The 14,995-nt window shown below is 40.5% G+C and overlaps 1 protein-coding gene across 1 annotated transcript in view; it reads right to left on the reverse strand.

The window, feature by feature from the left end:
- SRP68 (signal recognition particle 68) overlaps window positions 1–14,995 on the reverse strand; it is a 38,455-nt gene that overhangs the window by 16,475 nt on the left and 6,985 nt on the right. Inside the window, exons 3-8 of the mRNA XM_012778859.2 lie at window positions 11,576–11,689; window positions 9,137–9,332; window positions 7,681–7,763; window positions 7,261–7,370; window positions 6,136–6,218; window positions 4,375–4,515 (exon numbers count right to left, since the gene is read on the reverse strand). Of these exons, the coding sequence (XP_012634313.1) occupies window positions 4,375–4,515; window positions 6,136–6,218; window positions 7,261–7,370; window positions 7,681–7,763; window positions 9,137–9,332; window positions 11,576–11,689 (727 nt within the window). The remainder of the gene's footprint in view (window positions 1–4,374; window positions 4,516–6,135; window positions 6,219–7,260; window positions 7,371–7,680; window positions 7,764–9,136; window positions 9,333–11,575; window positions 11,690–14,995) is intronic.

Below are 14,995 nucleotides of genomic sequence, written 5' to 3' on the forward strand. Positions count from 1 at the left end.
TATGAAAAAATGTTCAACATCACTAATCATAAGCAAATCAAAACCACAATGAGATATCACCTCATACCTGGTAGAATGGCTATTATCAAAAAGACAAAAAAAAAAAAATAACAAGTGCTGGCAAGGATGTGGAGAAAGGGAAGCTCTTATACACCGTTGGGGTATGTAAATGAGTACAGCCATTATGGAAAATAGTATGGAGGTTCCTCAAAAACTAAAAATAGAACATATGGGCCTGGCACGGTGGCTCACACCTGTAATCCTAGCACTCTGGGAGGCCGAGGCAGGCGGATTGCTCAAGGTCAGGAGTTTGAAACCAGCCTGAGCAAGAGTGAGACCCCGTCTCTACTAAAAATATAAGGAAATTAATTGGCCAACTAAAAATATATATAGAAAAAATTAGCCGGGCATGGTGGTACGTGCCTGTAGTCCCAGCTACTTGGGAGGCTGAGGCAGCAGGATTGCTTGAGCCCAGGAGTTTGAGGTTGCTGTGAGCTAGGCTGATGCCACGGCGCTCACTCTAGCCTGGGCAACAAAAGACTCTGTCTCAAAAAAATAAATAATTGTCCTGTAAAAAATAAATTAAAAAAAAAAGAGGGTCCGGGTACAGTGGCTCATGTTTATAATGCCAGCACTTTGAGAGGCTGAGACGGGAGGATTACTCAAGCCCGGGAGTTAGAGACCAGCCTGGGAAACACAGTGAGGCCCTGTCTCTACAAAAAATTTAAAAAGCAAAAAATTTAGCTGGGGATGGTGGTGCATATGCCTGTAGTCGTAGCTGCTTGGGAGGCTGAGGCAGGAGGATCACTTGAGCCCAAGAGCTATGAGTGCACCACTGCACGACAGCCTGGGAAACAGAGTAAGACTCTGTTTCTTTAACAAAAAAAAAAAAAAGAGAGAGAGAGAGAGATTCAGACACTGAAATTAAGAACTCAGTACCTCTAGGGCGTAGTTCTCATTTTCCAGGATAGTGAACAACTCCATGTAATAATGAGAATTGGCCAGGTGGAGAAGGCCTGTGTTATATCCAGCCAAATGATCTGACAGTGGCATCAAGAGGCAAGCGGTTCTTCTTGGGATTAACCTCAACTGGCCAAAGAGCATTTTTCTATATTTAATGACCCATGATTCACTCAACAGATATTTAATCAGCTCCGATGCTAGACCTGACATCTAAGGATTTAACTAGACTTTATTTGACACTGTACTTAAATTATTTTACTTACTGGCTTGAATTTGGATATATGGCATGATATAGGACATTAGGTATTTAACAGTTTTTAATGTTAAAAGCTTACCAAGATACCCTGGGGCTCAGTAAACATTTTGTTTGACCCACAACTTTTATATCTACCACTTTACTTAAAAGTCTCCAAAACTCAGAAGTGACTTGAAGGCACTTGTAAAATCCTTAGAAGCCAGAGATAATTAGCCAGCACAGTGGCACAAGCCTATAGGCTGAGATGGGAGGATCGCTTGAGCCCAGGAGTTGGAGGCTGCAGTATGCCATAATCAATGATAGCACATGTGAATAGCCACTGCACTCCAGTCTGCAACATAGCGAGAGTCTGCCTCAAAAAAAAAAAAAAAAAAAAAAATTTTTTTAACCCCCAAACCCAGAGATAATTGTATTCACTGTAATTAGCACATTAACGGCACTTAATAGGAGAAAACACTCAGATACTATAAACATTAAAATAAGGGAGTATTACATTATAAACTTTATGCCAATAAATTTAATAATTTATATGAAATCAATAAAATCCTCATCCAAATAGATATGAGATGAAATAAAAAATATAAATAGCCCTATATCTCTTAAAGAAACTGAATTTGTTTAAAACGAGCAAAAAATAAATTTAAAAACCTTTCCAGGCTGGGCACAGTGGCTCACGCCTGTAATCCTAGCACTCTGGGAGGCCAAGGTGGGTGGATTGCTCAAGGTCAGGAGTTCGAAATCGGCCTGAGCAAGAGCCAGACCCCATCTCTACTAAAAATAGAAAGAAATTAGCTGGACATCCAAAAATGTATAGAAAAAATTAGCCGGGCATGGTGGCACATGCCTGTAGTCCCAGCTCCTCGGGAGGCTGAGGCAGGAGGATTGCTTGAGCCCAGGAGTTTGAGGTTGTTGTAAGCTAGGCTAACACCACAGCACTCACTCTAGCCTGGGCAACAAAGAAAGATTTTGTCTCAAAACAAAACAAAACAAAACAAAACAAAACTTTCCCACAAGGAAAACTCCAGGTTCAAGGGTTTCACTGGTAAATTATAACACATTTATTGGGAGGGAAGCAACATTATATAAACTGTTTCAGAAAAGAAAAAGGAGGGAACACCTGGAGGCTATTTTATGAGGTCTGTATAACCCTGATACCAGACCCTGAAAAAGACATTACACGAAAAGAAAATTATACGCCATTATTCCTCATAAAAATAAATATAAACATTAATATATTAACAAATCAAATCCAGCAATATGTAAAAATTATAATATATCATAACTAAGTGGGGTTATCCAAGATCTTCGAGGTTGGTTTAACACTAAAAATTAATCAATGTAATTTACTATGTTAAACGGTTTCAAATATTCTTTCCCCTTAGTCTTTATCTTTCTAAATGGAATGAATAATCTAAAACTGTCCTCACATAGTTCCTTCCATTCCTCTGGTTTTATATACCCTTCAAACAGCCCACTGTGTCTTCTGGGACAGCAATTAAAAACCCATACAAGATTCCTAGTGTACTGGCATCTCACAATTTCTACTGGTGCAGGAGGTCTTAATTATGCTTCCTAATAACCCAATTGGATGGAGGACCGGCTTCATTTGGCAGTGAAGGCCTACAGTAGCTGAGTCACATAACCTTGGCTACAGATCCTGACTTACCGTTAAGTCCAGATTAAATTATTCATGAATAAGAAAGGGAACCCCCTCCAAAACCCCCAAACCCATACAAGTCTTATTCTCTAATTATGTATAAAAAGAGAATGACAAATTCAGATAAAACATTCCTGCACCTTCTCCTCCCACCTGGGAAATTCAACTGATACATAGAAATTGGTATTGTTGTAATCTTCTGCCCTTTAGGCAAATAAAAGGAATATGAGACAGGCACTACACAACACAGACAAGGACACAAATAAATTCTTCAACTGCTGAAAGCTGCCTTCAACCCGAAGTAGCCATTTTGGAGTACATCACTGAAAAGTTTAGGTGCTTAACACGACTTATCAGCACAATTAACAGAGCACCCCCATACCCCATATACAAATTATTCAGGGTGCAATAGATTACTGTGAAGTCCTATGAAATGCCACTGGTCCCTGTTGTTTTTTTTAAGACGCCCTTTACCTCATAGGGAGCTCTATAAAGTGCCTCAATCACTGTCTGCTTCATACAAACCGATATCACCAGGATCTCTTATCTTCTTGGATGCATTTGACTGTTCACACCCACAAACAGGTAATTGTGTCAGTAAGTAGTATCAAATAGTACAGCTTTGTATGAACATTACATGTACACCACAAACAAAGCAAGATATTCTGTTTTTTTTTTTAATTTTTACTTTCTTTACAAGTAACTCCTAGAATGCATGGATATTCTGGTTTAACTAGGCTCTCCTCTAAAGGCCAAGGAATGAGAGGTGAACCCTTAAGGGCTGGCTAGAAGGCTAGGACAACAGGTCAGAGAGATTTCAGCAATATAACAGGTAAGCTGCTGCACCACCTGCTGGGCCAAAAGTGACCTCTTATTTCAAGTTAGCCTCTTACTGCTCCCATTTTTATGTTGACAACTGTCGAGGTGAATTTCTTTGCCCTCTAAACATAAGAACTACTCTATAAACTCAGTTTTCAAAATAATTTAACAGGGTACATCTCCAGACTTATCAAATCCCAAATAGCATTAAGACAAATTTTTGTTTTAGGAGAAATGAACACTAACAAACCACTACATCTTCTTTTTCTGTTTGTTTTTTTTTTTGAGACAGAGTCTCGCTTTATTTCCCAGGCTAGAGTGAGTGCTGTGGCGTCAGCCTAGCTCACAGCAACCTCAAACTCCTGGCTCAAGCAATCCTCCTGCCTCAGCCTCCCAAGGAGCTGGGACTACAGGCATGCGCCACCATGCCTGGCTAATTTTTTCTATATATATTAGTTGGCCAATTAATTTCTTTCTATTTATAGTAGAGATGGGGTCTTGCTCTTGCTCAGGCTGGGTTCAAACTCCTGACCTCGAGCAATCCGCCCACCTCGGCCTCCCAGAGTGCTAGGATTACAGGCGTGAGCCACCATGCCCGGCCAAACCACTACATCTTAAACACACAGTCACAACCCTCAGACACATACAGAAGAGAGTGTAATAGGTATTTCCTCCTTACCTGGGCAATGGCTGCTTCATTATCAGCCAATCCCAATAAAAAGATCCTCACTTTGTCAATCTTCACTGGAACTGTTCTCCCTCTCCATTCCACTTCACTCATGGTAGCTGCCTGTTTGGCTCGAGTCTGAGTGATCAATGCCTGAAAAGTAGTTTTTAAGAGTTAAAGTTTTAACTGTGGATATAAATAACAAAGGTGAAAATAAGTGGAACCTATTGTCTATTTCTATAACCAACATATTATATCCCTTACAAAGTAGAGTACACACCAATTTCTACCTATTTTAAATTCCTCCTTTGTATCATGTATCTTAGCTTACGGAAACTCAAATATTAAAAGGGCACAACAGAAGGTTAAAAAGAGCAACACTTAGTTTTGGTAAGGATACGAGGAGAAAAGCATATCTGTATGCACTGCAAGTAAAAATGCAAATTAGTAGAAACTTAAAGATATTTGTCAATATGCATCAAAGCTTCCAAAACATTTAATTTCACTTTTAGGAATTTATCCTAAGGAAATAAGAATGCATGCAAAAACCAGGGACACAGATATTCACGGTAAAACTATTTGCCACTTAAACATCAATGGGGAAGTGGTTACATAAAACAGACTTCTGTACAATAGAGTCAAAAGACCAAAGTAGAAAAAATGCATGTGACGTTACATTTATTTTTTATTTATTTATTTTTTGAGACAGAGTCTCACTCTGTTGCCCGGGCTAGAGTGCCGTGGCATCAGCTTAGCTCACAGCAACCTCAATCTCCTGGGCTCAAGCAATCCTTCTGCCTCAGCCTCCCGAGTAGCTGGGACTACAGGCATGTGCCACCATACCCGGCTAATTTTTTCTATACATTTTTGGTTGTCCAGCTAATTTCTTCTATTTTTAGTAGAGATGGGGTCTGGCTCTTGCTCAGGCTGGTTTTGAACTTCTGACCTTGAGCAATCCTCTGGCCTCGGCCTCCCAGAGAGCTAGGATTAGAGGCATGAGTCACCGCACCCGGCCTGCCATTACATTTAAAAAGCAGGTTATTAAACAGTATAGACTGAGATCCTGTTTTTAAAACATATGCCTTTTTTCTACACATAGAAAAGTCTATGGCTGGGTGTGGTGGCTCATGCCTATAATCCTAGCACTCTAGGAGGCTGAGGCGGGAGGACTGCTTGAGGCCAGGAATTCAAGACCATTCTGAGCAAGACAGAGAGACTCCTTCTCTATAAAAAACAGAAAAATTAGCCAGCCATAGTGGTGCATGCCTATAGTCCCAGATACTCAGGAGGGTGAGGCAGGAGGATCACTTGAGCCCAAAAGTTTGAAGTTGCAGTGAGCTATGATGCCACTGCAATCCAGCTCAGGGCAACAGAGCGAGACTCTGTCTCAAAACACACACACACACCCCCCAAAAAGAAAGAAAAGTCTGCAAGATATTTAACACATTATTAATAAGTGGTTACCTCTGATTGGTAACCTATGTGATTTTATTTTTTTCCCAATCTTTCAAATTCCTTACTTTTTCTATAGTCTAGATTGCTTACTTAGAAAATAAATGCAAAATGCAATGAGGTTAAAAAGTTGAATACTTTAAGTATTAATTGAAAAAAGGTTTTTGTTAAAACTTTTAACAAATAGATACTTGCCAATATAGATATAAATATGCACACATTAATACCAATAACCCCTAGGGGATGGATGGGATTATGAATTACTTGTTTTTCTGGACTTTTTCAAACCAAAGATTTTTCACAAAAATGTACATAGGTTACCTCCAATTTTTCAGCAAGGAGACCTTCAGTGCCCCCAGACCTCAGTCTCATCTGCATGAGTTCATTGATAGCTGACTGGTCCCCTGAAAGAAAAAGGAAAATCTTCAATGGGCTGGTTTGCTTTCTTGAGAACCAGTAGATTTAACTCAGTTAAAAGAGCTCTTCCCCCTTCACATGCACATGTCAATGAATCTGCAGTATGATCTACTCTCTGAAGAAAAGTCTTTTACAAAGAATGAACCTGGATGAGGCAGTGAAAATACTGTATGGTATGATGATGGTGAATACATGTCATTACATATTTGTCCAAACTCATAAAATGTACAATATCAAGAGTGAACCCTGGCCGGCTGCAGTGCCTCACACCTGTAATCCTAACACTCTGGGACACTGGGGCAGGAGAATTACTTGAGGTCAGGAGTTGGAAACCAGCCTGGGCAACATAGTGAGACCCTATCTCTACAAAAATATTTAAAAATTCTGTGGGCATGGTGGTGCATGCTTTTAGTCCCAGCTACTTGGGAGGCTGATGTGAGAGGATCGCTTGAGCCCAGGAATTCAAGGTTATGATGAGCTATGGTCACACCACTACACTCCTGCCTGGACAACAGAGTGAGACCCTGTCTCTTTAAAAAAATAAAAGAAAGAAAAAATATCACATAGTAGATGGGGCAAAAATAAATAAATAAATAAATAGAGAACCCTAATGTAAAGTATGGACTTGGGAGATTATGATGTATCAGTGTACAGTCATCAAATGTAACAAATGGACTCCGGGGGATGATGATAATGGAGGAGGCTACGTACGTGTGGGGACAGGGTTATAGGAGAAATCTCTGTAGCTTTCTCTCCATTTTGCAATGCGCCTAAAACTGCTCTAAAAAGTTAAAAATGAACTCAGCTGGGGACTCAAGACTGCATTCTTGGGGAGTGTAGAAGATGGCAAGAAACAGAAACAAAAGAACTGCCTTCTATCTACTTTTGTCATCAACCAAAATTCAGGGCAAGGATGGATACAAGGGAAGGGGAAGAACGTTAAATAAATTCCCTGGGCTCTCTGAGCTGAGCTCCCAGCAAGCCACCTGCCAATGCTCAAGCTGGTGCAATACCTCAGTCCCTGCTCACCAATATTGTATGCACAGTAGCGGATGTTGGGTGAGATCTCTTCCACACGCTGGTTATACAAGGTGGCCTGCTCCTCTGTGAAAGCACTGGCTAGCTTCTCGTAGATAGTTCTGCAAGGAAAGAAATGTCAGGTTTTACAGCAGCCTTATATTAAGAAAACAAACTCACAAGGAATACAGTGACTAAAAACAAAACATGGCCGTTGGAAGCTTTTCTACCATCTACCAGGACTGGTATGTTCTAAGGGTGAAAGAGAATAATCAACATTTCTTTAGGAAAAATTTCTTTAAGAAATTTTCAACATTTCTTTAAGAAAAAATCATACTAACTTTCACAGAAGCAAGTCATTACCTGAACTGCAGCCTGAATTTGACTACCTATAATCAAAACTAGTCACAGCCTTTGGAGCACAGGACTTACTTGCATTTGTTAAAAGACTCAATGGCAGCTTTCCACTCCTGATGTTCAAAACGCAGCATTCCGGAGAGGTAAGCCGTGTAAGCCTGTGAAGGGATGAAAAGGAAGAACTGCTTCAACCCCAAACCACCAGCGCTCTGCTCAGTCTTCCTCTACTACTTTCAAACTTTGATATCAAAAACATGGATATAGGCCGGGTGTGGTGGCTCACGCCTGGAATCCTAGCACTCTGGGAGGTCAAGGCGGGCGGATTGCTCGAGGTCAGGAGTTCGAAACCAACCTGAGCAAGAGCGAGACCCCCGTCTCTACTAAAAATAGAAAGAAATTAATTGACCAACTAAAAATATATATAGAAAAAATTAGCCAGGCATGGTGGTGCATGCCTGTAGTCCCAGCTACTTGGGAGGCTGAGGCAGCAGGATTGCTTGAGCCCAGGAGTTTGAGGTTGCTGTGAGCTAGGCCGATGCCACGGCACTCACTCTAGCCTGGGCAACAAAGCGAGACTCTGTCTCAAAAAACAAAACAACAAAACAAAAACAAAAACATGGATATATTCATGTTGATTTTAAAAAAGATATACTTATTCAACAAAAAAACTATGATACATAGGTAATTTGTTAAGATTCATTTACTCTCCAGGAGTGAACTTCAAAATAGAAAAAAATTGTTTTCTTCATTTTATTTAACAACCAATTTTGGGGCTACAACATAAACATCAAAAGTTCAATATAACCTTGCAATCTCTATCATCTTTTTAAAAAAATTCATTTCCAAAAAAATTATTATTTTGGGCTGGGCATGGTGGCTCACGCCTGTAATCCTAGCACTCTGGGAGGCTGAGGCGGGCGGTTTGCTCAAGGTCAGGAGTTTGAAACCAGCCTGAGCGAGATCCTGTCTCTACTAAAAACAGAAAGACATTAATTGACCAACTAAAAAGATATATATACGAAAAGTTAGCCGGGCATAGTGGTGCATGCCTGTAGTCCCAGCTACTCGAGAGGCTGAGGCAGGATTGCTTAAGCCCAGGAGAATGAGGTTCTGTGAGCTAGGCTGATGCCACGGCACTCACTCTAGCCTGGGCAACAAAGTGAGACTCTGTCTCAAAAAAACATAAAAAATTTAAAAAAATAAAAATATTATTTTGGAAGGGTGGGCTGGAGAAAAAGAAAAAATTTTTTTTATTTTGTGAACTTTCCTCGGTACAAGATACAAGCCTTCTATCTACATATCAAAAGAAGTATGACCTTTCTTGAAAAGTTAGAGCTAATTATAAAAAACCAAGAGCTCAAAAACAAGAAACTTGTTTCTAACTTCCTTTACTTTGTAAAAGCAATTCAGAAAGTTTTTTTCTCTCCTATCAATTTGTAACATAAGAAACCCTCTTCTGTTTAACTGTATTTTTTTTGAAGTCACATCCCTAATCTTCACAATATAACAAACTGGATGTTAAGACGCTAACCTGAGCTTCTAACTTGGTCTTGGCGTCCACGCGATTGCTCTCACACAAGCGTTCCAGTTCCTCTGCGTGCTTCACGGCTTTGCGTAGGCGAGATAACAAGTGAAACCGTTTTCGGGGTTCGGTGTTGGCTTCCTGTTTGAGCTGCATGGCATAGCTCCAGGCTCTTTCGGCATCCATTAGAACCAGAAGCAAATATCTGGACCAGAGAAGATGGGAGAGATGAACAATGAAGGCCAGGAGCGCCAGACCCAGATACATTCGCTGAGGTGTATTCTTTAGTGACTCTACCCTATCTCTCTCTTTCCTCCCTTGAAACTACTGTCCTGACAGTATTAGCGATGACTGCCAAATCGGCATCCGTGATCGATCCCAACTCAGGTGCCACCTCAGGTTTCTTACCACCTAGTAGCCACATCTCAGTAAAAAGCCTCTATCACCTCAAACTCAGTAAACCCAGAATCTTGACCTACCACTCCTAAATTCTGTCAAACAGAGGCAGTCTAGGTGCATAATCTGGCCTCATCTTTGAATCAACACCTCCTTTATCCCAACTCAGTTAGAAATCAAGTCCTTAAGAGGCAGTATATTGAAGTGGTCACATGCAAGGACTCCAGAGCTTGGGTGGGTGAGAATCCCAGTGCCATCACTTACTATGTGACTAACCTTTCTGTGCCCCACTCTCCCATGTAGTAATAGAAATAACACACTTAGACCAGAACCTGGCACTTACTAAGTGCTCAGTAAGCTAACTACTTTATTATTATAATGGGGAAGCTTTCTTTAAGTACTGCCTTGATTAATCTTCCTCAAACTTCAGCTTAACCCTGTTTCCAAAATAAAGGATCTTGCTATTGTAAGAGAGTCCAGATTTATTTACTTAATCTCTGACCCTTCCAAACTGGATCTCATTAGATTTAATCATTACTTTCTCCCACATCACATCGTGGTCTCCAGGCTCTACTCTTCTGACCAGGTCCCCACATACCAAGCTCACAGCCTGTTCACTGGCTGAGTAGCAGCTAGCAACTGTCCGGAACATCACAGTTCCTAGACTGTACTCACAGGTATGAGGACATGCTGTTTTCCCAACAAAGAATGTTCTTTCCTCTCACAAGTCCTTCAGTGTCAAGCCTCCTCCATGCAGGCTTACTGACTTCTCTATCACGTACTTCCAAGCTAACCTCTCCCTTCCAAGACTTCAGAATGCTTACTAGTAAACGATACACAACATGACACTTTTGCTATCTTGGAGTGTTCCCTGGTTTTGCATTTGACCAACATCTCTCAGTAAGATCACAGTCAATGAGGTTCAGGAACCATGGCTCCGCTCCCTTTTCTATATCCAATATGGTGTGCCCAGCTCAGCCCTAGCTGGCCTTTGACAGAGGTCTGCCAACTCCTCATCCAGGCAGGAGTAAAGTGCATGTGCTACTCTCTATATCCCTTCTCCTAGTGATGGACACTTGTGGTCCCAAACTCATTGGCACCAGAATAAATAACTCTTCAATAACCATCCTTCCCAGGTCACCAGGTTTACCTGTGTGAGATTCCGGGAGTGGAGTTATTAATATATACTAGACTATGGGGCAGTCAACTGTTTTGTAAAGAGCCTCATAGTACAAATTTTAGGCTTTGCAGGCGATGTGGTCTCTATGTCTAACTGCCATGCTGTTATAGCACAAAAGCAGTTACAAATAATACCTAAATGAATAGGTATGGCTGTATTCCAATAAAACTTTGTTTATACAAACAGGTGTCAAGAGGACAATTTGGCTCCACAGGCTGAGCTTTGAGAAACTAACCTAGAGACCTTCGATATCCATTGCTTGACAAATTAATCCTAGAGCAAATGTTAAGCATTGGTGCATTCAGCATTGAAATGCAGAGCCCTTCTATATTTTTTTTTTGTGTGTTGAGGTAGAGTCTCACTCTGTTGCCTGTGCTAGAGTGCCATGGTGTCAGCCTAGCTCACAGCAACTTCAAACTCCTGGGCTCAAGCGATCCTCCTGCCTTTGCCTCCTAAGTAGCTGGGACTACAGGCATGCGCCACCATGCCTGGCTATTTTTTTCTATATATTTTTAGTCGTCCGGCTAATTTTTTCTATTTTTAGTAGAGGCAGCATCTTGCTCTTGCTCAGGCTGGTTTCAAACTCCTGACCTTGAGCGATCCTCCCGTCTCAGCCTCCCAGAGTGCTAGGATTGCAGGTGTGAGCCACTGTGCCCAGCCCCAACATAGTTCTTGAACAAGGTACTGAACCTCTTTGAGCCTCAGTTTCCTCACCTTAGAATGCAGGAACAATAACAAATGCCCATCCCACAGAGCTGCTAAAAGAGTCACATGAGATCATTAAAGGGTTTGGCACAAAGTCTAGCACATTGTAATTGTTCAATAAATGCATTAGCAAGATGTATTAGCAACTAGCACTGAGCAGTCAATACCTATTATCAGTCAGAAGATCTTCAGTCACTTTTTTTCCTGTGAATTTGTGTCTGTTCCCCATCTTGAAGTTAAGCGTTTTTCGGAGACGTCTTTGTCTACGAGAACAGTAGCCCCTGTAAGAAACCACAAACAAAACTTATTTGGCCAAGCTGAGAGTATTTGGGATATTCTACTTATGGTTACTATAGATATCATACATCAGCTTACAAACATTTTCTGAAAAACTAAAACATGCAGGGCAATATCATTGGTATTACAGAAAAAAACGAAGAGATAGAGGGCACAGTGTCCATTCTCAAGGAGCCCACACTCTAGTAAGAGAGGATTATGTAGATAAACTGACAATCAAAAAAACCAAGGCAAATGTCAAACTTAATGGACCTAAGTAATCAATCATTCTCTTCTTGTTAACACCTTAGGCTGGAGTAGACTCATGGTAGGCACTGAAAGAATGAGTAGGCCAGGCGCGGTGGCTCATGCCTATAATCCTAGCACCCTGGGAGGCCGAGGTGGGAGGATCGCTCAAGGTCAGGAGGTCAAAAACAGCCTGAGCAAGAGCAAAACCCCATCTCTACTAAAGATAGAGAAAGAAATTAACTGACCAACTAAAAATATATAGAAAAAATTAGCCAGGCATGGTGGCACATGCCTGTAGTCCCAGCTACTCAGGTGGCTGAGGCGGAAGGATTACTTGAGCCCAGGAGTTTGAGGTTGCTGTGAAACAGGCTGACGCCACGGCACTCTAGCCCCGGCAACAGAGTGAGACTCTGCCTTAAATAAATAAATAAATAAAAGAATGAGTAGGATTCTAATGGATGCAAAGGAGGGGAAGGAGCATCCTGAAGCAGACTGATGACAGCAAAGACATGGAGAGAAGAAACGCAAGCATGTTTGAACAAAAGTACAAAAGTGATGAGGCCAGTTAAGATATTACCAGGAAACACTATAAATAGCACCTCTATGCCAAGCCTTTCTCCTCTGTGCTCATGCAGCCCTTTGTTCTTACTTCTATTACAGAGTATGGCATTATAATTATATTCTTACACAGCTGTCCCACTAATATAAACCCCTTTAGTGCAGGGACGATTTTATTTTTAAATTTTCCTCAATGCCTTAGCACAGTGCCTGGCACACAGATATTTGATAAACATATTTTGACTAAATTAGTGTAAAAAATACACAAAAAATTTTATTGATCTTTAAATCAAAATAATGTAGCATGCAATTTATAATACAAAATGATATTTAAATATTACTTCATGATATCAGTCTTAAAGTTATTTTTTTTTTTTTTTTTTTTTTTTTTTTTTTTTTTGAGACAGAGTCTCGCTTTGTTGCCCAGGCTAGAGTGAGTGCCGTGGCGTCAGCCTAGCTCACAGCAACCTCAAACTCCTGGGCTCGAGTGATCCTTCTGCCTCAGCCTCCCAAGTAGCTGGGACTACAGGCATGCGCCACCATGCCCGGCTAATTTTTTATATATATATCAGTTGGCCAATTAATTTCTTTCTATTTATAGTAGAGACGGGGTCTCGCTCAGGCTGGTTTTGAACTCCTGACCTTGAGCAATCCGCCCGCCTCGGCCTCCCAAGAGCTAGGATTACAGGCGTGAGCCACAGCGCCCGGCCAGTCTTAAAGTTATTAAGGCATAAGTTATTAAAAAGAAGAAATAATGTTAATAGTCTACATTGAATCTAGGAATTAGATCTTTTCCCCTCAATCCTTAATATCAGCTTTAATTAACATTTACTCTTTTACATAAAAATCAAATAGAACACTCACACATTATGGGTAGAAATATTAATTGGTAAACATATTCTGGCCATATCAAGATCTGGCATTTATCCAGATCCCCAAAATGTTCATACTCTAAATCAGTCTACTTCTATACTACTCAATAGTAAAGAAATAATTGAAACACTGACAAAGAGGTATGAACAGAGATTCATGAGAACAAAATTTTTAAGCCTACCAAACTGGCAACCATGTACATAACCAACCTAGAAGAATACATAAATAAATTGTGGTATGCCTATGCATTGGATTATAATGAAAATCATGCATATGAAACATTTTTATAAGCACAGAGAAATACATATAATGTAAAGCAAAAAAATGGGCTACAAGGTTGTATATACAATAGGACTAAACTTATGAAAATACATAGAAAAAGATTAGAAGACCAAACATACTACTTGGTAGACATAAATTACAAGTGTATTTATGAATTAAAAGAGATAAAAATGGACTAAAGTGTACACAGAGTCATGATATAATTGTGGGAAGAGAATGGCCAGGAGGATGGTGGTTAAAGTGGACTTTAGTTTCCTTTGTCATGTTTGTCAAACATGAAAATTTTAATGCTGTACTTCTGGATATTGGGAATATGGGTGTTTTACTCTTTATACTTCTCTCTATTTTCATTTCTAAAATATGTAACACAAATGGCTTTTAATCATAAGATGCACAATTTCACTTATGATTAAATAAATGCAAATAAGAAAGTCTAAGAGGAAATATATCAAAAAAGTTAATTGTGTTTGGTTATCTCTGAGGCTTTGAAATTACAAGTAGATTCTTTTCTGTTCCTTTGCTATTGCGACAATTTTTTATTTTTTTTGGAGACATGGTCTTACTCTGTCATCCAGGTGTGGTGGCTCATGCCTGTAATCCTAGCAGTCTGAGAGGCCGAGGCGGACAGATTGTTTGAGCTCAAGAGTTTGAGACCAGCCTGAGCAAGAGTGAGACCCCATCTCTACCAAAAATAGAAAAAATTAGCCAGGCATGGTGGCACATGCCTGTAGTCCCAGCTACTCGAGAGGCTGAGGCAGAAGAATCATTTAAGCCCAGGAGTTTGAGGTTGCTGTGAGCTAGCCTGATGCCACGGTACTCTAGCTGGGGCAACAGAGTGAGACTTTGTCTCAAAAAAAAAAAAGGTTAGTTAAGAAATTTCCAGTAGAGGCCGGGCGCTGTGGCTCACGCCTGTAATCCTAGCTCTTGGGAGGCCGAGGCGGGTGGATTGCTCAAGGTCAGGAGTTCAAAACCAGCCTGAGCAAGAGCGAGACCTCGTCTCTACTATAAATAGAAAGAAATTAATTGGCCAACTGATATATATATAAAAAATTAGCCGGGCATGGTGGCGCATGCCTGTAGTCCCAGCTACTCGGGAGGCTGAGGCAGGAGGATCGCTTGAGCCCAGGAGTTTGAGGTTGCTGTGAGCTAGGCTGACGCCATGGCACTCACTCTAGCCTGGACAACAAAGTGAGACTCTGTCTCAAAAAAAAAAAAAAAAAAAAAAAAAAAAAAAGAAATTTCCAGTAGATATAATGCTACAGTGTTGCCAGATAAAAAAGAAATTTAAGAGAGCATTATTGAATATCATAAGACATCAAGGTGTGGCAATATAAAGAATAAAAGAAAAG

This window comes from Microcebus murinus, chromosome 18, assembly GCF_040939455.1.
Source record: "Microcebus murinus isolate Inina chromosome 18, M.murinus_Inina_mat1.0, whole genome shotgun sequence".
NCBI classification, from domain to species: Eukaryota; Metazoa; Chordata; class Mammalia; order Primates; family Cheirogaleidae; genus Microcebus; species Microcebus murinus.